Source organism: Balaenoptera musculus, chromosome 8, assembly GCF_009873245.2.
Source record: "Balaenoptera musculus isolate JJ_BM4_2016_0621 chromosome 8, mBalMus1.pri.v3, whole genome shotgun sequence".
Taxonomy (NCBI): Eukaryota; Metazoa; Chordata; class Mammalia; order Artiodactyla; family Balaenopteridae; genus Balaenoptera; species Balaenoptera musculus.
Genome location: NC_045792.1, coordinates 22,651,299 through 22,674,220, shown reverse-complemented (window position 1 = coordinate 22,674,220; position 22,922 = coordinate 22,651,299). Strand labels below are relative to the sequence as shown.

Sequence of the window (22,922 nt, the reverse complement as noted above, 5' to 3'; positions counted from 1 at the left end):
CAAACTAAGGCAGTTGTTTTCTCCCTAAACTTAGTGAGTCCAGTGAGTATCCAGCCTAGCTAGTCAACCACTTCTTGGTCAGCTTCTCTCATGTGGATGCCTCTGTCCCTCTTTAATACCCTAAGACAAAACACCACCGCTTGCAACTTTGCTAAGCTTTTGCTTTGTGCCCCTTATTTTCCTCCAAACCCTAACCAAAATAAATCTCTCTCTCTCCTTCCCACACCTACAACCTCTACTGCTGTACTCTAGCACACACCCACATTCTCTTAATTGGACTACTGCATTAGGTTCCTGATCAGTTTTCCTGTCTTCAGTCTCACCCCCATCTCCCACCTACCTTCACTCTGTGGCCAGAGAGACATCTTTCTAACATGCAAATCTAATCACCTTGTCCCAGTCCCACTTCATCTGCATCCCCGCCCTAAAATTTCCGATAGGCTATGCTCCCTATTACCTACAGAATAAACTCTAAAATCTTTTTCGTGGCCTTCAAGACCTTTCATATTCTGATCTTCGCCTACCTGCTCTTCCTGTATCAATCCCCCACAACTACAGATTTTACATTTAACTAATATTGAGCAATGGTTCCCCACCATTACAATTTCAATCTCTTTCTCTCTCTTGTACCTGCGGTTATTTACACGGTTCGCCTGTCCTACTTCTGTTTATCTCCCTGGCAAGCTTCTAACTCATCTCTCAAGCCTAAATTCAAAGAGTTCCTTCTTTGTGCAGCTTCCTGACTTCTCAGGTAGACTGATGTTCCTACATCTATATTCCTATTGCACTCTGTACCTATATTTTTGGGCAACTGTTATATTGTATTTTCATTATTCTTATTTCCCCACCAGACTTTTAAGATCACAGGAAATGACTTTTTGATTTGTATCCTTAGTACCTAGCATAGCACAGTACCTGACACATAAATATTTATTGACTGAATGAGAGTTTTTGACCATGTGAAAAGGAAACTTGGAATATAAAATATTTATAAAAGATTTTGCCAACTGTGAAAAGGGTAGGAGGAAAACTAGCAAAATAATCGTTAGTCTCCATGTTATAAATCAAAACCCTATTGTATCAGAAGAAGGCAAGGTGCTTTTGTGTCGCCAGTACTTCTCATTCTACTGCTGTTACCTCCTTTGTCATTCTTCTGTCTACAACCTCTTTGCAGCCACCGGTCATAATTAAGAGAGCAGGGTAGAGCACCAGCAACCTATGCTACTCCTCCAGCCCTATCAGCCCCTCCAATCACTCACACACCCAGTGGAGTGCCACAAAGGGGCCTGAACACAAATCAGACTGAGGATACAAATCAGACCCCAGTCATAGTCTTGCCACGGTGTGCGTTGATAAGGAACTTATTTCCCTTACTTTTCATTATTACACATAGGACTAAGGAAATGAATAAAATACACTCTGAGAGTGCTTGATGTCATGGGTGGAGGCTCCTGCATCTCTGCCTGCAGGTCTGTTTCTGCACCCTGAGTGCCATGGCTCATATCTGATCACGTTAGAGCCAGCTGTGTCCCAGTTACCTGCTATTTTGATATTCATGTTGTTATCCAGCAGGAGATTTTCAGCCTTGAGGTCACGGTGCACAATCTTCCGACCGTGACAGTAATCAACAGCAGACAGGATTTGCCAGAATTTGCGCCTCGCCTCAGACTCATTTAACCGGCCGTGATTAGCAAGGTAGTCTGTAAAAGAAGAAAGAATTGAGAATTATTCACACACACCAAGAAACCCCACTATTAGTATTCAGGATTTTTTTTTTTCCCTCAAAAAGTTCTTTTAGAATCTCAAAATTAGTTAATAACAATAACAATAAAAGAATGAATGAAGGGAAATACAGCACACAGAGACTCAAGTTCAAGGCCTTGGCTAAGTGCCTTTTCCTCTCTGTGCCTCAACTTCCTCAATCATAAAATGAGAGGGTTGGTCTTTTTTTTTTAATTGACGTATAGTAGATGTACACTATCATGTAAGTTACAGGTGTACAATATAGTAATTCACAATTTTTAAAGGTTATACTCCATTTATAGTTAGCCTATAAAATATAGGCTATATTCCCTGTGTTGTACAATATATCCTGGTAGATTGTTTTATACCTAATAGTCTGTATCTCTTAATCCCCTTACCCCTATATTGTCTCTCCCTCCTTCCCTCTCCCCAGTGGTAATCACTACTTTGTTCCCTATATCTGAGACTGCTTCTTTTTCATTATATTCACTAGTTTCTTGTATTTTTTGATTCCACATGTAAGTGATATCATACAGTAAACAAACAACAAAAAAAGTTCCTTTAATAATGAGAGTTAGTGTTCAAGTAAAACGCTGTTTTCCAAGTTCCTTGCCCTGAGAAAAGTAATTCCAATCATATTTTCACTGGAGCCCAGATAAGTGGAGAGAGCCCAGGACCAGACAATAGCAACTGGCATAATATTCACAGTACAATTCAAAATGCTTTTTTAGGTTAAGAGATACAAACTACCATGTATAAAATAAACAAGCAACCAGGATATATTGTACAGCACAGGGAAATATAGTCAATATTTTGTAATAACTTTAAATGGGGTAAAATCTGTAAAAATACTGAATCAATATGTTGTAAACCTGAAACTAATCATATTATAAATCAACTATACTTCAATTAAAAAAATGTCTTTTAAAGCCCAAACACTCTCTCTGTTCTTTGTTGAAAAATTTATTGAATATTTTTCCTAACCACATTTTAAAAATAAAATTTATTTAAAACAAAGAACATGAATAAATTCTGACATCTCATCAGACGAGGGATATCTTTCCTTTAAACAACGATTCATGAAGTTATTGTACAAACCACCTGTAAAAGGAGATACGATGGTCCCTGAAAGTAACTTAAATAATTTGTACCCTGTTCTCCTAATCAGTGGAGCAATTCTGATATACCCCAAAACATGCAGACTTGTTCTCAAAACCATGTTCTTTAAACAAATATACTGTGCAAGATACATCAGCTATTTTTGTGCTATGTTATAATATCTATTAAAGCAGTTTATTTGAAAATTAATTCTGTATGAATTAATTCTGTATGAATTCAATAAAACTAAACATTACAGTTTATTCAAGTTTTACCTGAAGATCTAAAAGCCCTCTGAAATGGTCTTTTTTTTAAGAAATTCACGGTCTTTTATTTATTTATTTATTTATTTATGACTGTGTTGGGTCTTCGTTTCTGTGCGAGGGCCTTCTCTAGTTGTGGCAAGTGGGGACCACTCTTCATCGCGGTGCGCGGGCCTCTCACCATCGCGGCCTCTCTTGCTGCGGAGCACAGGCTCCAGACGCGCAGGCTCAGTAATTGTGGCTCACGGGCCCAGTTGCTCCGCGGCATGTGGGATCTTCCCAGACCAGGGCTCGAACCCGTGTCCCCTGCATTGGCAGGCAGATTCTCAACCACTGCGCCACCAGGGAAGCCCTGAAATGGTCTTTTGAGGGAAAGGGGGTCAACATAAACCCTGAAAGGCTTTCCTATTTAAGATTATTTTATGAAGTTAGGAACTGTATGAGTGAAACAATATTTATAGTCACCTTCACATATTTTCTGCTCTAGGCTTTGGTTTTACTAGTTTTTAAATTCCATGCCTTGGCTCATGCCATCCTCAATATTTATTATAAAATTTACTAACATTTGTACAGTACTTTACAGTTTATAAAGCATGTTCATGTCACAGTATCTCACTTAATCTTCTTAAAAGCCCTCTATGATAACTACTACTCTAATTCCTATTTTGTAGATGAGGAAACTGAAGATCAGAGTCATTAAGTAATCTGGCTGAATTCAGACAACTGGTAAGTGAATGGCTGATCTGGAACTAGAACCTCTGAAAAAACTTTTTTAAAACTGTAACAAGCTTCTTTACTAGACTCCTGCTGAAATCCTAACTATCCTTCCAAAACCCTGCTCAAATGCCACCTTGCCCTAAAACAGTCCCTCATCACTCAGGTAGTAATAATCTCTTTCCTCTGAACTCCTTATCACTTAAAACAACACACTGCCTCACACTTTAATTATCTGTATATATATCATAATATCTCAATGCGCGTGCACATCTGGGTGCACACGCAGACACATACAGCCCTAATTCTAACACTCTGTATATAAGAAAATAAAAGATACCTTCATTGAAGCTTCCTGAGGATAGGGGCCATGTCATTCTCTTCTGCACTCCCCACACTGCTTAGCACTATGCACGAAACAGCACAGGTGAAGTACTTACTAAATACTTGTCTGACTAGTGTCTTAATATGGATGGTATCATGAAACGTTCCAAAAACAGTATTATAAAAGTGTGGAGTAGGAGTACTATACTCTACATGTTACAGGCTTTAAAATGTAAGTGAACATTTTGTATATTTTTCTATATCTGCTAGTATCACAAACCAAGATGAACAGCTCGTCACAACTCCCCTTTGCCTTTACAGAGCACACACAGTAGCCATTCATACTTGTGAAGGGGAAAAAAGGATCACTAAAGAACAAATATGTAGACTTCAGCCAAAATGTGCAAACTGGTATCAGAGCAACTATGTCTAAGTAAACTGGCAAGTGAACAGTGTGCTTTCTATTCACAAGAGTAAACCAGAGCTTCGTTTCTATACTGGATGAGCTGGGAAATCTAATAAAGGATTGGATCCTTGGGCAAACAGAAATTCCTAAGGGGAATGCAATATGGTTTCTGTAAGGGATTATCTTTTGGCTAGTTAGTAATATCTTTCCTAAGATTCTACACAAATGCTACTTAAACTGTATCTATCACTAAATGAGACAATTTTTTCACAAATGATTGACTTCCCCAAATAGACAAAATTTCTTCCTGTTGAAAATTCTGCATCATTGGGTCAATGGGAAAGATTTTTGAGATTTCGACAACACAGAGAAACCTAACAGATCCAATGTGAACAAGTACAAGTTAATATATGTGGAAAAATAACCCGAACTATGGCCTACAAAATGAGTCTTGGGAAGCACAGTAGAATCTACAGTAATTGTTTTTTGAAGCGATCAGTCCAAACTGGAACTGCTACAGCCAAGGGGGTTAAAAAGCTTTGAAGCCTGGCAGGAAGGGGACTGTCTGAAAAACAAAGGTGTGGTATATCTGAACCTAAAATTACCGTTTGAAGCTACAGTCATCACATGTCAATAAGACTGTAACACACCGTGAGAAAAATGACAACATCCATGTTCCAGAGATTAAGAGACCAACTATTTAAAGAGATGGTATTTTCACTTCTTAAGTGAAAATCTCAGCAAGTATTTCAGCATATCTATGACCTTCCCCACTTTTTATGATTTCTGCAGTGTAAACATCCTCCAAAACTATACTGTCTGCTGAGAGATGAGAAAGTAACTGAGGCAAAAACCTGTGGCTGCAAATTACATCAGTTTAGGTTTAGTATATCATCCCCATGAGGGGCACTGTTATCAATCCAAGCTCAAATTAATGCACAAGGTCTAAAGAGAACATGCAAAAAGCACACAATTCACATTAAAAAACTACTTAATTATGGTAACAGAAAAAACTTATATACTATACATAGAGAATCCTAAAGATGCTACCAGAAAACTTCTAGAGCTAATCAATGAATTTGGTAAAGTTGCAGGATACAAAATTAATGCACAGAAATCTCTTGCATTCGTATACACTAATGATGAAAAATCTGAAAGAGAAATTAAGGAAACACTTCCATTTACCATTACAACAAAAAGAATAAAATACCTAGGAATAAACCTACCTAAGGAGACAAAAGACCTGTATGCAGAAAACTATAAGACACTGATGAAAGAAATTAAAGATGATACAAACAGATGGAGAGATATACCATGTTCTTGGATTGGAAGAATCAACATTGTGAAAATGACTATACTACCCAAAGCAATCTACAGATTCAGTGCAATCCCTATCAAACTACCAATGGCATTTTTCACAGAACAAGAACAAAAAATTACCCAATTTGTATGGAAACACAAAAGACCCCGGCTAGCCAAAGCAATCTTGAGAAAGAAAAATGCAGCTGGAGGAATCAGGCTCCCTGACTTCAGACTATACTACAAAGCTACAGAAATCAAGACAGTATGGTACTGGCACAAAAACAGAATTATAGATCAATGGAACAGGATAGAAGCCCAGAGATAAACCCACACACATATGGTCACCTTATCTTTGATAATGGAGGCAAGAATATACAGTGGAGAAAAGACAGCCTCTTCAATACGTGGTGCTGGGAAAACTGGACAGCTACATGTAAAAGAATGAAATTAGAACACTCCCTAACACCATACACAAAAATAAACTCAAAATGGATTAAAGACCTAAATGTAAGGCCAGACAGTATCAAACTCTTAGAAGAAAACATAGGCAGAACACTCTATGACATAAATCACAGCAAGATCCTTTTTGACCCACCTCCTCCTAGAGAAATGGAAATAAAACCAAAAATAAACAAATGGGACCTAATGAAACTTCAAAGCTTTTGCACAGCAAAGGAAACCATAAACAAGACGAAAAGACACCCCTCAGAATGGGAGAAAATATTTGCAAACGAAGCAACTGACAGAGGATTAATCTCCAAAATTTACAAGCAGCTCATGCAGCTCAATATCAAAAAAACAAACAACCCAATCCAATAATGGGCAGAAGACCTAAACAGACATTTCTCCAAAGAAGATATACAGATTGCCAACAAACACATGAAAGGATGTTCAACATCACTAGTCATTAGAGAAATGCAAATCAAAACTACAACGAGATATCACCTCACATCGGTCAGAATGGCCATCATCAAAAAATCTACAAACAATAAATGCTGGAGAGGGTGTGGAGAAAAGGGAACCCTCTTGCACTGTTGGTGGGAATGTAAATTGATACAGCCACTAGGGAGAACAATATGGAGGTTCCTTAAAAAACTAAAAATAGAACTACCATATGACCCAGCAATCCCACTACTGGGCATACACCCCGAGAAAACCATAATTCAAAAAGAGTCATGTACCACAGTGTTCATTGCAGCACTATTTACAATAGCCAGGATATGGAAGGAACCTAAGTGTCCATCGACAGATGAATGGATAAAGAAGATGTGGCACATATATACAATGGAATATTACTCAGCCATAAAAAGAAATGAGATTGAGTTATTTGCAGTGAGGTGGATGGACCTAGAGACTGTCATACAGAGTGAAGTAAGTCAGAAAGAGAAAAACAAATACCGTATGCTAACACATATATATGGAATCTAAAAAAAAAAAAGAAAAGGTTCTGAAGAACCTAGGGGCAGGACAGGAATAAAGATACAGATGTAGAGAAAGGACTTGAGGACACGGGGATGGGGAAGGGTAAGCTGGGACGAAGTGAGAGAGTGGTATGGACATATACACACTACCAAATGTAAAACAGATAGCTAGTGGGAAGCAGCTGCATGGCACAGGGAGATCAGCTCAGTGCTTTGTGTCCACCTAGAGGGGTGGTATAGGGAGGGTGGGAGGGAGATGCAAGAGGGAGGAGAAATGGGGATAAATGTATATGTATAGCTGATTCACTTTGTTATACAGCAGAAACTAACACACCATTGTAAAGCAATTATACTCCAATAAAGATGTTAAAAAAAAACAAACTTATGAGTGTAATAGCAATTCTCTATACTAATTGCTTATGTGTGTATTTTTGTTGACTGGATACAGTTTAAAAAATTCTTCTTTCCTACATTTACATGTGTTCTGATTAAGTAAAATGTAATTTTATGTTTGTTGGTTTTAATAACAAAACTTTTTAAGGCTATATTTTGTATGTCCTCCCCCACCCCCCAATTTTGCTCTTATGGTAACTGATTTTTATTGTAGTTTTACAAAAATCATGGTCTGTGACAGGCCAATCAAAAAAATTGGTGTTTCAATACTGATAATTTGAGAAATACTGATAATTTGAGAAATACTGGGATAGACAAGTAAACAGGCAATTACAATAAACTGTGATAAAGGCTAGCACAGGAATAAATATATCCTAATAAGTATTTTTGCATTTTAAATTTAAAATTTTTTATTATAGAAGTTTCAAACATACATGAAAGTAGAGAAAATACTGGGTTGGCCAAAAAGTGACTTCGGTTTTAAAGTTAAAAATAAAAGACACATTTTTCATTTTCACCAAGAAGTTTATTGAACAATGTATTCACCCTTCTGTTCTACTACCTTCTGCCGTTTTTCAGGCAAGTTCATAATTCCATCTTCCCAAAACATTTTATCTTTTTGAGCAAATAACTGTTCCAGGTGTCTTTTACAGTCTTCCAGGGAATTGAAATTTTTTCCATTAAGAGAATTTTGTAAAGACCTAAATAAATGGAAATCCAAGGTGCAACATCTGGTGAATATGGCGGATGAATCAGAACTTCCCAGCCAAGCTGTAACAGTTTTTGCCTGGTCATCAAAGAAACATCTGGTCTTGCATTATCCTGATGGAAGATTATGCATTTTCTGTTGACTAATTCCGGACGCTTTTCATCAAGTGCTGCCTTCGGTTGGTCTAACTGGGAGCAGTACTTGTTGGAATTAATCATTTGGTTTTCTGGAAGGAGCTCATAATAGAGGACTCCCTTCCAATCCCACCATATACACATCACCTTCTTTGGATGAATACTGGCCTTTGGTATGGTTGGTGGTGGTTCATTTCGCTTGCCCCATGATCTCTTCCATTTCACATTATTGTAGTGTCCACTTTTCATAACCCGTCACAATTTGTTTTAAAAACGGAACATTTTCATTACGTTTAAGTAGAGAATTGCATGCGGAAATACGGTCCAGAAGGTTTTTTTCGCTTAACTTATGTGGAACCCAAATATCAAAATGATTAACATAACCAAGCTGGTGCAAATGATTTTTAGAGCTTGATTTGGATCTTTTGAGCATGTCAGCAATCTCCTGTGTGGTACAATGTTGATTGTTCCCAATTAATGTCTCGATTTGATCGCTATCAACTTCAACTGGTCTACCTGACTGTGGAGCATCGTCCAGTGAGAAATCTCTAGCACGAAACTTCGCAAACCACTTTTGACACGTTCGATCAGTCACAGCACCTCCTCTATACACTGCACAAATCTTTTTTTGCATTTCGGTTGCGTTTTTACCTTTCTTGAAATAATAAAGCATATGCTGAAAATGTTCCTTTTTTTCTTCCATCTTTAATATTAAAATGGCTACACAAAAATTCGCCAATTTTGATGTCTTTTTTTAAATGCATGCTGATGTGACAACTGTCACATACAATCTAGCAAAATTGTTTTGAATGAAGTTAAAGACAACTAAGTGCTTCCAGAGCCATCTTACGGAAAAAACCGAATGAACCTTTTGGCCAACCCAATAATATAATGAATCCTCCAGATTTAAAAGTTATCAACATTTTGCCATACTTGCTTCATTTATCCTTTTTTTCTTTCTTTCCTTCCTTCTTCTTTTTTGTTGTAGTAACCTAAGGCAAATCATTTTGTTTCACCCTAAATACTTTTTACGTATCTCTAAAATAAATGGCATTTTCTTACACAACCACAGTACCATTATCACACCTAACAAAATGAACAACACTTTTAATACCATCTAATATGCAGTTTGAATTCAAATCTCCCCAGCTGGTTTATTTGAGTCAGGATCCAAATAAGATGTATATTTTGTATTTGCTTATTTTGTCTTTGCAATCCTTTTATTCTGGAACAGCCCCCCACCGCCACCCCCACCTTCCTTTTTTTTTTTTTTTTTCCCCATGCTACTGACTTCTTAAAGAAACTGGGTCAGCTGTCCTATAGAATTTCTGGATTTGCCCTTTGCTTCCTCATGATATTATTTAACATATTCTTCTATCTTCCATATTTCCTATAATTTGGAATTCAAGAATAAAGTATAGAATAGATTCAAGTTTAATTTTTTTGGAGGGTGGCGAGAATATGTCATAGGTGCATCTACTTGGATAAATATAACGTGTTTCTCCTGCTTTTAGGAATGCTAAGATTGATCAGTGAGTTTGGGGGTGGGGGAGTGGTAATACCTTGATCCTTCAATTAAAGATTCTCGTCACTCTTCCTCCTAATATGGCTCTCAAGCTCCAGTGTACATCAGAACCCTTAGTGGGTTTGTTACAACAAATTACTGGGACCTACCTTCAGAGTTCCTGATAAAGTAGGTGTTGGAAATGGCCCAAAAATTCATATATTTTTAAGAGGTGCCCAGGGGAAGCTTAAGATATGGGAACAGGGGCCACACTTTGAGACCACAGCACTAATGTTAATATTTATTGGTACCTTAATCAATTATTTCATTGGGGTTACAAAATTGTGATTTTCTAATTTTGTTTTATTCCTGCTACATTTATTAGATGAAATTCTTCTGCTGTCAGTAAGAGCTACTGAAATACAACTAAAACAGATAAAGAAGTATGAATGCTTAATTCTTCCTCATTAAGTAACAATTTTCAGAGTAAGGGGATGGCGCACTAGCTACTTCCAATGATAACTAGTAAGATTTGTGTTTATTTTTTAGCTTGCTTTTTTTTCTCTCTCTCTTTTATGATTCTCTGAAGTATCATAATGACTGCATGGATTTTTATATGTTCTACTATTTCAATCAACTATAGTCATCGCTCATTTTGATGCTCAAATTTTCCCATCTTTGACCAGTGGGAACCCCTTTATACTGTTTTTTTTTTTAAAACATGACCACAGAAATAATGCCTTTGTTGCCTCTGGCATAATAAAAATGTCTGATGCTTATCTTGAATACTTCCTGCCCCCAACCAGGAATCAGTAATTGTTTTCAAGAAGCCTTGGTTGTTTTTACTGGGGAATGGTATCTGGGTGCTCAAGGCACTTTCTACTACTGGGTTGGTACTGTTTCTAAGCCTTTTCAGGGACAGACTAGGAAATAAGTGAGGAAAAAAAAAATAAATGAATACATTCCCTTTCAAATTTGGCATTACAGGAATTACTTTTCTTTGATTTTTATATTTGTATTTCTTTTTCTCTTACATAAAAGATCCTGGTTCTTAACATTAACATAAATTACTTGCTTTATCCTACAATACACATGAAATAGTTTCAAAATAGCTATACTAATACTACTACTAACAAGAAAGTTACTGATGAAGTTGAAAAGCTAACATTTCTTTGCAGCTCTTTTTATCTTGAGATTATATTGTCCTAAGAATATACTATGTTTTATCTAAATACTACCTTTTAAAGTTACTTAAAAGCTAGTTCTGTGTGGTGTGTTGCTAACATGATATAAAGATAGTATTATTTATGTGTTTGTTTACAAATATTAGGGGTTATTTTTCTTTCTCCTGTTTGATTTAACCTTATTTTTTGATCATGTAAAGTACTTACCTGTTGTTTAATATGATGCTGAAGTTAAAACTATGTAATAAGGGACTTCCCTGGTGGCACAGTGGTTAAGAATACACCTGCCAATGCAGGGGACACGGGTTCAAGTCCTGGTCTGGGAAGATCCCACATGCCGTGGAGCACCTAAGCCCGTGAGCCACAACTACTGAGCCTGTGCGCCACAACTACTGAGCCTGTGTGCCACAACTAGTGACGCCTGTGCACCTAGAGCTCATGCTCCTCAACAAGAGAAGTCACTGCAATGAGAAGCCCGTGCACTGCAAGGAAGAGTAGCACCCCCACTCACGGCAACTAGAGAGAGCCCGTGCGCAGCAACGAAGACCCAACGCAGCCAAAAATAAATAAAAACCAAACAATGTAATAAGATATAGTCTGAGAAGACTTGCTTCCATCCCTGTTTCCTTCCTCTGCCTATAGGTAACTGTTTTTATTAGTGTTTGGCTTACCCTTTCTGTGTTTCACTTTATATGTAAAAATATGTATATATATCTCACACAAAAACGTTTATCCCTTCTTTTCTCCACTTCGTAGCATTATATAGAAATCTTCCACATTCCTTTTACAGCGTTGCAGATACTTTTAGTATTTAATAGTACGGTGCTAAGAATGAAGGCTCAGGAGTCAGGCTGCCTGGGTTCAAATTCTGTCTTTACAAACTTGCTAACTAGGTGAACTTAAGCAAATTACTTAACCTCCCAAAACCTTCATTTGGTAATCCAAAAATGGCAATAATAATAGAATCCACCTCACGTAAAGATTAAATGAAAAAAAAGCAATTAAAAAAGAAAAAAAGTTCTTCATGGCGCCTTGACACACATAAGTGCTCAAAACATTAGCTGCTATTTTTTTTTAAATTATTTATTTATTTATTTATTTATTTATGGCTGCGTTGGGTCTTCGTTTCTGTGCGAGGGCTTTCTCCAGTTGCGGCGAGCGGGGGCCACTCTTCATCGCGGTGCGCGGGCCTCTCACTATCGCGGCCTCTCTTGTTGCGGAGCACAGGTTCCAGACGCGCAGGCTCAGCAGTTGTGGCTCACGGGCCTAGTCGCTCCATGGCATGTGGGATCTTCCCAGACCAGGGCTCGAACCCGTGTCCCCTGCATTGGCAGGCAGATTCTCAACCACTGCGCCACCAGGTAAGCCCTAGCTGCTATTATTTCAACTATGATTATTACTATTGTTGTTGTTATTGTATTTTCAGGGGTTGACTCAGGCTACCTTCCTTTTCTAACTACTATCTACACATTAGCCCCTTATGATATGATCTGTTTCACACTCCACCAACATTGCTTTAAAGTTCCTGGCAAATTCCCTAGGCTCAAGCCAATTACCTTTTCTCAGTTCTCATCTTTTATGACCTTTCAATTATATTTTATACTTAACTGGTTTCCAAAATAAACATCTCTCCCTGTTGATTCCGTGTCTGTCTGGTTTTCCTCCATCTCTTTCACTAACTGGCTCTTCTTTCTCTTCTAACCACATAAAACTATCATAGTATAGTTCTGGCTTTTTGCTTTTCTTTTTCTATACTCCTTCCCTCTTAGAATTAACTCTCACCTTCCTGTGGGTAATGTTTGATCTGCTTTATTCTTAGCTGGATGATTTTAGTTTTCTTTCATACTCTTCTCATTTATTGCCTGTCTCAGGGATACCTCTTCAGTCACTACAGTCAAAATATGTCTTAACATCTGGACTGGAACTTTCTGGTCACAGACTCTATTGAGAATCTAATGAAAATTATACTTACATACAAACACACACATAAAATTTTATGTGCAATTTCAAGGGGGTCTATAAAATCTTAAGTTTAATCAAGGTTAGGAAATTCTTCCTTGGAGGATTTCATTCCCTGATTAGAATTCTTATAAAAATAACCTCCAGGGCTTCCCTGGTGGTGCAGTGGTTGGGAGTCTGCCTGCTAATGCGGGGGACGCGGGTTCGAGCCCTGGTCTGGGAGGATCCCACATGCCGCGGAGCAACTGGGCCCGTGAGCCACAACTACTGAGCCTGTGCGTCTGGAGCCTGTGCTCCGCAACAGGAGAGGCCGCGATAGTGAGAGGCCCGCGCACCGCGATGAAGAGTGGCCCCCGCTCTCTGTAACTGGAGAAAGCCCTCGCACAGAAACGAAGACCCAACAGCTAAAAAGATAAATAAAATAAATAAATTTATAAAAAAATAAAAATAAAAATAACCTCCAGATCTGCCAAGCACGTTTGACCTTTCAGCAGCTACCCTATTGTGTATTTAAACAGATTTTTCTTTCTGCTACTGCAGTGTTATCAAGACTGAGCTCATCCTTCTTTTTATAAACTTCATTACCACCTTCTAAGTCACTATAACTATCATCTTACAGTCACTCAACCTCAAAAATTCAAGAGTCATCTTCTACCAACCCCTGAATTAAGTGTAGCTGAAGCCCCAATAAGTAGGTTTCAAGATTTAAGTTTTATATGGTATAATTAATCAATGTTTTCATCTTGCTTTTATAGATTGTAAGTCTAGATTTCAGAGCACAGTGCGTGACAAATAAATGCTCAGTAAATCTTAGTTGCTCTCAACATCATCATCGTCATTATCACCACCACCACCACCACCACCACGTGGCATCCCTTATCTTTCCCCAGGGATAAGGAGCAGTTTTCCCAGCCTCTTATCAAAGTGGAGAAACCCAGCCAGCTGACTCTTCTCAAATTTCAGGAATGTCAGAATCTTTGAATGACTACCTTTAAGCTTAATGCTCTTCGGCCAGAAATTATTAGCATCCCTTCAAGCTGGAGCTGAGTAACAGTCCAAAAGATTAATACTTTATGCAATTAAATATTTAATGTTATGTTAAAAGGATTTAATTTGTAATTTCATCAATCTGTAATCTGGGAGTAAAGTAAAAAGGCTGATGCCAATTTAATATTTTATGCTTAAGTAGCCTTAAAAAAACACCCTACCTCAGATAATTAAATCCTGGTCAGAGGTTCCTAACCCGCAAATTTACAATGTGAATGTGAATTTACTTCACATTTCTAATTACTAAATTTGAAGAGAGATCGTGTTTTCAGGAATGTGACCATTATGAATCCTGAAGCTCCAGTAAGGTAATCAAAACTGATTCATTTGTTCTCTTCAAAATACTTTGAAGATCCATAATTTTCCATTCCAAAATTCAAATCTCTATTCATCTTTTTCTCTAACATTTCTTTCCTCTAATCAGTACAAAATATTACTAAAAAATAAAACTCTATCTCACTGTAGATCAAGACTCTAGTCTTTGTTAATTTAGCCTGTGCTGGTTCTAACCAATTACTCTTGGAAAAAATATAATTAAGAAAGGAAGGTCCATTAAATAAAAACCTGAAAAACAGTTTTTAGCACATTAATATATGTACCACCTTACACTGTAAACACTAATAGAAAACGGATTAGGTGTATGATCCATATTGAATTAGGATAACATGGGTTATCCTAATTTTAAATATTAGATTATAATATTACTTATACTATTAAATTACATTAAACTTTTAACCTTGAGATACATTTATGAATATGAAACTATAGATTTTAAAACATTTTGCTTTTTTCTGTTTGTTTTTGTAAGTATATAATCATTTCAAATTGGGTGTTTGTCAAAAATTAAAGGAAATTGTTGCTTGTGGTATATACTCTGGCAATTTAATTGTGCTTTCAGCAATTTCCCTACATTAGACTGTTCGCATCTGTTAGACTCTGAATCAGTTCTTCAAGCTATGTGGAACTACTGAAACAAACCACAATCTTCTGAGAAGTAAGATGAGTTTTTAGTTACAGAGTTTAAAGTTTTAAAGATTATTTACAGTCAACTTCTGTGACTCTACTTTTATGTTTTCAGCAACAATTAAAAGCAAATATGGTCAAACTTTTCTAACATTACATATAAACCACACATAGAAGCCAATAGACTGCAATATCTGATGATAGTAATGGATGCAAACAAACTGATGACTTCAAAAAATTGTTGTATCTTTAAAAAACATATAAGTAAAATAAATCTCTGATTTCCTTGTACCTAGGAAGATATCAAAATATAGCAGAAAAAGTTATGGAGTCAGACAAGCCTGATTATGAATGCTGTTTCTACTTCTCATTGCTGAGTGACCTTGGAAAAGTTATTTAGACCCCTGACTACCCGGATTTTTCAGTAAAAACCCCGAAATTTTGTTCTTTGTGGAAGGGTCCTACCTTAACTGCTCCACACATGAATTCTAACTTTATGGCAGAGAATATTTTTAGAGTATTTTATTTTCATATCTATCCTATTGACTTCCATCTATACACAGCAATTTCTTTATCCTGTTGCATGAAAATATCATGCTGTCTGCAGTGTCTAGTAAGAGTCTGGTAGTTACAACACAAAATATGCATTAGAAAAAATTATATTTCCAATTTCAAATACAGCAAGTCAAGCAAGACTTGTAAAAATAAACACGTACAAAGAACATGATTTTTGGCCCAGTTTCTATATATGTGTACAGATCTTTAAAAAAACACGCAGACACATCTCAGTTATGAATCAGAATAAATTCAATTGCAAAAGAATAATGAGCACAGTAGCATATGAAGACTTGGGCCCTCAATTGTACTGATTCTTTTCAGGTCAATCTTGAAGCACAACGCTTTCTCTCTCATGGAATCAAATTAAGGAAAAAGTCAAACTTTATTGTGAGTTTATTTTTTATAAATTAATTAATTTATTTTTTGGCTGTGTTGGGTGTTTGTTGCTGTGTGAGGGCTTTCTCTAGTTGTGGCAAGTGGGGGCTACTCTTCGTTGCGGTGTGCGGGTTTCTCATTGCAGTGGCTTCTCTTGTTGTGGAGCATGGGCTCTAGGCACACGGGCTTCAGTAGTTGCAGCACGTGGGCTCAGTAGTTGTGGTGCATGGGCTTAGTTGCTCCGCGGCATGTGGGATCTTCCCGGACCAGGGCTTGAACCCGTGTCCCCTGCATTGGCAGGCAGATTCTTAACCACTGTGCCACCAGGGAAGTCCCTATTGTGAGTTTAAAGTACAAGAGTCATCTGTTTATTCATTCATTCAACAAATACCTAGAGGGGTGGGATAGGGAGGGTGGGAGGGAGATGCAAGAGGGAGGAGATATGGGGATATATGTATATGTATAGCTGATTCACTTTGTTATAAAGCAGAAACTAACATACCATTGTAAAGCAATTATACTCCAAAAAAGATGTAAATAAATAAATAAATAAAGCAGAAACTAACACACCATTGTAAAGCAATTATACTCCAATAGAAATGTTAAAAAAAAAAAGTAATAGAGAAAAAAATCAAAAACAAATACTTTAGTGACCTCTTTGTGTCAGCCACTATGCTCAGCACTTTGGCCTCATGAAACTTGTATTTGTTTGGAGGAAACAACAATAAATAAGTAGACAAATAAAAAATTATAATTCTAAAGTGTAATAAATGCCAGAGAAATAGGGTGATCCTCTGGAAAGTATCTGGGGGAGGCTACTTTATATAGGGTGATCATGAGAGGCCTTTATGAGAAGGTACTATTTCAACTGGGGAGAAAAGCATTCAAGGAACAGATGTGGCACACTCATGAAACCCAGAAGAAACCAATGAGGCTAAAGCATAAAGATCAAGGAAAAGGGGAAGGCATATGATGAAATTGAAGAAGCAAGGTCAAACTCAGCAAGAATTTAGAAGCCTGAGGAGGGAGTCTGTATTTTAAAATATTGGGAAACTAGTTAATGGTTTTAAGTAGATGAGAGACCTTATCTAACTTACATTTTTAAATTACTTAAAAATAATCTGTGAAACTGTGAACTCTATATTAATAAGCAATATAGTTCCATAAAGCAAAAACTTAAACAGAAGATTTAAGCACCCCTATGGGAACAGTCCTGATGGCTGATGTGAGAGCCAGAAGGAAATAAAATTCAGTCCCTAATAATGCAAACAAATTTATAATACATATGAGAAAAGAAGGCTAAATAGTAAAGACGTTAGCTCTTCAAGACAACAGAAGAGATGTCAGGCTTACAGACATAAGATGAGATACTGTCTGAAACATCATAAACTCTCTTAATATAATTCCAGAGCAAGAGCTGGGTTCTCTTACTGATTTCAATATATGTAGTAACATTTCATTAACTGTACCAGAACTGCTTTTAAGGCAATAATTTAAAAAAAAAAAGTCAACTGAATAGCCTAGGAAAGTACCCAGTCATACTTAATACTACCAGATGATGATGTCATCTCAATGGCATTAAACATTCCAGACAATTCCTTAAATAGGTATTTTCATCTCACCTATTTTTATCATCTCTATAGGACCTCAAAGTCTGTTGTGAATTATTTCTGAGTAATGAATATGACTGGACTGATAAATGACTCACTCTGAACTGAACTACTGATGTTGTGTGCTATTTACTCAACTTATGGTAGTGTTATAATAATATTTATAAATGCAATCTGGTCACACTTCTAACACATTCTTTACACAGATAAATACATCCAGATAGCTATTTTGATATGCAATTATTTCTTAAGAATGAAAGAAACAGTCTAAAGAACAGGCTGTGGTTTACCAAACCATGCAATTTTTAGGAATTAGGATTCAAATGCCAAACTTAGAGAATAAGATGCTGATGAAGAAGGAAGAAAACTTGTTAATTTTAATATTTTGTCTTCTGTATATATATACTCTAAAGATACAGTGTTAGCGAATACTTGAGATCTAAGACATTGTTGTCATTCACTCATAACTCAAAGGACAAATATATTTCTTTTATTTTTTCATTGAGTTCTTCAGGTGAATTGAGAGTGGAAAACAATGAAGGCAGGCTGGATTGCTTCATTCAGAAATGTGCACAGAGAACTCAAGACTGTAGCTTAAGCTGGTCCAGACAAGAACAATTTTTCAATGAAACTCTTGCAACAAAATTAGTTAAAGAGGGCTTCCCTGGTGGTGCAGTGGTTGAGAATCCGCCTGCCAATGCAGGGGACATGGGTTCGAGCCCTGGTCTGGGAGGATCCCACATGCCGCGGAGCAACTGGGCCCGTGAGCCACAATTACTGAGCCTGCGCGTCTGGAGCCTGTGCTCCGCAACAAGAGAGGCCGCGACAGTGAGAGGCCCGCGCACCGCGATGGGGAGTGGTCCCTGCTTGCCGCAACTAGAGAAAGCCCTCGCACAGAAATGAAGACCCAACACAGCCAAAAATAGATAAATACATAAATTAATTAAAACAAAATTAGTTAAAGAGCAAATCATGTTGCTTGGGTAAACAAATTAAGGAAAAGTCAAGCCCCGTAGTTTATCATCCAGTGGCTTGACTATGATGTATGTTTCCTGGGGTCCTACACAGGTAAGTAATAATGACATTGTGAAGTCACTTGTCAGAGAGGAGAAAGGAGAACAGTGAAAGGAAAGGACTAGCTGGAAAAAACAAGTCCCTAGCTACTCGCTCAATTATTTAGAAATCAAAGACGACAGTTAGTTCAGTAACAAACTGACATTACAAGGTTGAAATGTTTCTGTGGTAGAATTTTGTTCCCATTTCTTTACTCCGTCCCTGTAAAAGGATTATACATATCTATACTCTCTGTTGTGTAACTCTGCAATGCTTCCCAGTAGAATAGATGGTATATATCCCTGCCCTATCACCTTTGGTCTTGGTCATGGGGCATATGTGTGGTTTGACTTGATCCCTTGTATTTCTACCAAGTGCTGTGAGAAGAGCATGCTTCAGAATGAGAAACATGTGGAGCACATCTGAACCCAACCTATAGCCTGAAATAAAGCGACCCCAGCTGACCCACAGACAAAAAATTTGTTGATGTAAATCACTGAATTGTGGAGTTATGTAACATTATCACAGCAGAAATATGACTGATAAAATTTTCAATATTAGAAAAGAGAGGACTGCTCAGCTATATAATGAACTACAATTGTACCAAGAAATCTTTTGACCATTTTGGTCACACAATTTATGTAATATTTTGTGTTCCCTATTATACGTACACTTGTATTATTTTTACACACCTGGATGACTTTTTTAGATATCAAAACCAACTTGATTGGCCTTGAAGAACAACTAGTTGCGAACTGCTCGTGTAGACTGCATTAATTATTGGCTCTGTTACATAAGATGATGCAAAAAGGATTAGTCTGGTTTCCTTGCAGAAGGAGGTCAACGGATCACTTCTTCCAAGCCAGTTTGCCCACTATTAGCACCTAGACTTACCCACTGCCTCCTATTTCCAGGTTCAGTGCTGATTAGACATGGTTCTGAAGAACCAACTATGATTCAATTCCAAAGGAAGATAAAATAGGCGGAGGGGTTAGTTATGGCTACTCCTAAGTCAAGGAAGTAATTAAAGAAGATAGCTCCAAAACAACATGGACTAATGTTGAAAACGCTCTATTCTCAGCTCTTACCCAAATCACTTAACCTTTAATTCTCAGTTTCTAAATATACTTAATACAGTTTCTAAGGCTGCTTTTTAAATCAATATTAATACTTCAATGGATATCAGCTTTGTGTAAAAATGTGACTTCAAATTTCCCTTGGTTTATTTATTAAAATTTTTTTATTGTGGTAAAATACACATAACAAAATTTATCATCTTAACCATTTTTAAGTGTACAGTCCCCCCCTGGTTTATTTTTATCACACCTCTTCTCTCTGTAATTTATGGTACAAAAATCCCTAGGGCACTTAGTTTAGGGTTGGAGAGAAGTTAGATGTATTGGGGTGGCAGTTCTAAAGCTACTACTCAATCAGCAGTGACGCAGAAAGGACAGAATCCTAGGTGGAAATGACTACTAGAAAACAGATCAAATCCAAGAAGCTCACAGGAAAGATAAAAGGTAAATGGTTTTAGTTTGGGCAGTATTCAGGGGTCTAACACAGGCAGGAAAGCCTGGATCCCTACCTCTGATAGTTTTACATAACAAGAGCTAACATTTCATAAAGCTACTATTAGTGTGCCAAAACAAGAGTTCTCAGAGTGACAGAAATACAGTTAAGGCCTCTTAATTGTATCACATAGCTAATTAATAAATGTTTCTTTTTAACATGAAAAAAGCTGTAAATGCTTATGACCCCTACTGGTTCTAAGAATTTAGTGGTGATGATCCTGAATAACAGAGGAACAGGTATAGTCTTGAGCAAAGTTTTCTCCTGTGGTCCTTGAAACATTAATATTCGACAAAGGACATGATTTCATGGAGTCAGGTTTGCAGATTCAACTCTTACATTTAATGATGTCTCCAGGTGGTTTAAGTGGCTAGCCTTGTGTTACAGGTGTGGTTAACCAGAAAAGAGATTAGCATGGGTTTCTAATCATTACTATCAGGAAAACCAAACGCTATTACCACATACTCCTGACACTCAAAAGTTCAAAATAAAGCACTCTAAGACACAGGTTGATACCTTTCTCACTAACCTGAAAATTTTATTAAAGCCAGAGTTTAAACTAATAGTGGCCATCACAACTAACTGCTGAACAATCATCGACAGGAAGACACTGGAACTCACCAAAAAAGATACCCCACATCCAAAGACAAAGGAGAAGCCACAATGAGATGGTACGAGGGGCGCAATCACAATAAAATCAAATCCCATAACTGCTGGGTGGGTGACTCACAAATGGGAGAATACTTATACCACAGAAGTCCACCCACTGGAGTGAAGGTTCTGAGCCCCACGTCAGGCTTCCCAATCTGGGGGTCCGGCAATGGGAGGAGGAATTCCTAGAGAATCAGACTTTGAAGGCTAGCGGGATTTGACTGCAGAACTTCAACAGAACTGGGGGAAACAGAGACTCCACTCTTCGAGGGCACACACGAAGTAGTGTGCTCATCAGGACCCCGGGGAAGGAGCAGTGACCCCATAGGAGACTGAACAAGACCTACCTGGCTAGTGTTGGAGGGTCTCCTGCAGAGGCAGGGGGTGGCTGTGTGTCACTGTGAGGACAAGGACACTGGCAGCAGAAGTTCTGGGAAGTACTCCTTGGCGTGAGGCCTCACAGAGTCTGCCATTAGCCCCACCAAAGAGCCCGGATGGGATCCAGTGTTGGGTTGCCTCAGGCCACACAACCAACAGGGAGGGAACCCAGCCCCACCCATCAGCAGACAAGTGGATTAAAGTTTTACTGAGCCCTGCCCACCAAAGCAACAGCCAGCTCTACCCACCACCAGTCCCTCCCATCAGGAAACTTGCACAAGCCTCTTAGATAGCCTCATCCACCAGAGGGCAGACAGCAGAAGCAAGAAGAACTACAATCCTGCAGCCTGTGGAACAAAAACCACATTCACAGAAAGAGAAAGATGAAAAGGCAGAGGGCTATGTACCAGATGAAGGAACAAGATAAAACCCCAGAAAAACAACTAAATGAAGTGGAGATAGGCAACCTTCCAGAAAAAGAATTCAGACTAATGATAGTGAAGATGATCCAGGACCCTGGAAGAAGAATGGAAGCAAAGATCGAGAAGATGCAATAAATGTTTAACGAAGACCTGGAAGAATTAAAGAACAAACAAACAGGTGAACAACACAGTAACTGAAATGAAAACTACACTAGAAGGAATCAATAGCAGAATAACTGAGGCAGAAGAACGGATAAGTGACCTGGAAGACAGAATGGTGGAAATCACTGCTGTGGAACAGAATAAAGAAAAAAGAATGAAAAGAAATGAAGACAGCCTAAGAGACCTCTGGGACAACATTAAACACAACAACATTCGCATTATAGGGGTCCCAGAAGGAGAAGAGAGAGAGAAAGGACCAGAGAAAATACTTGAAGAGATTATAGTCGAAAACTTCCCTAACGTGGGAAAGGAAATAGCCACCCAAGCCCAGGAAGTGTAGAGAGTCCCATACAGGATAAACCAGAGTCCCATACAGGATAAACCAAAGGAGAAACATGCCGAGACACATAGTAATCAAATTGGCAAAACTTAAAGACAAAGAAAAAATATTGAAAGCAGCAAGGGAAAAATGACAAATAACATATGAGGGAACTCTCATAGGGTTAACAGCTGATTTCTCAGCAGAAACTCTACAAGCCAGAAGGGAGTGGCATGATATACTTAAAGTGATGAAAGGGAAGAACATACAACTAAGATTACTCTACCCTGAAAAGATCTCATTCAGATTCGATGCAGAAATCAAAAGCTTTACAGACAAGCAAAAGCTAACAGAATTCAGTACCATCAAACCAGCTCTACAACAAATGCTAAAGGAACTTCTCTAAGTGGGAAACACAAGAGAAGAAAAGGAACTACAAAAACAAACCCAAAACAATTAAGAAAATGGTCATAGGAACATACATATTGATAATTACCTTAAACGTGAATGGATTAAATGCTCCAACCAAAAGACACAGCTTGCTGAATGGGTACAAAAACAAGACCCATATATATGCTGTCTATAAGAGATCCACTTCAGACCTAGGGACACACTCAGACTGAAAGTGAGGGGATGGAAAAAGATATTCCATGCAAATGGA

General features: G+C 37.8%; 1 protein-coding gene and 1 long non-coding RNA gene across 7 annotated transcripts in view; both read right to left on the bottom strand.

Annotated features, from left to right (window-relative positions):
* The window catches only part of SIK2 (salt inducible kinase 2), a 135,185-nt gene that overhangs the window by 46,566 nt on the left and 65,697 nt on the right, over positions 1-22,922 (bottom strand). For all 5 annotated transcript variants that reach the window (XM_036862029.1, XM_036862026.1, XM_036862027.1 and 2 more), the window contains exon 4: positions 1,539-1,700. In XM_036862029.1, coding sequence (XP_036717924.1) covers positions 1,539-1,700 — 162 coding nt within the window. The remainder of the gene's footprint in view (positions 1-1,538; positions 1,701-22,922) is intronic.
* LOC118899954 overlaps positions 13,481-22,922 on the bottom strand; it is a 30,623-nt gene continuing 21,181 nt past the window's right edge. Inside the window, exon 5 of one of the 2 annotated variants that reach the window (XR_005021014.1) lies at positions 13,481-13,512. This is a non-coding gene — a long non-coding RNA (uncharacterized LOC118899954). Of the gene's footprint in view, positions 13,513-18,561; positions 18,596-22,922 lie in introns of those variants that run through there. The other variant, XR_005021013.1, reaches the window with a different exon arrangement.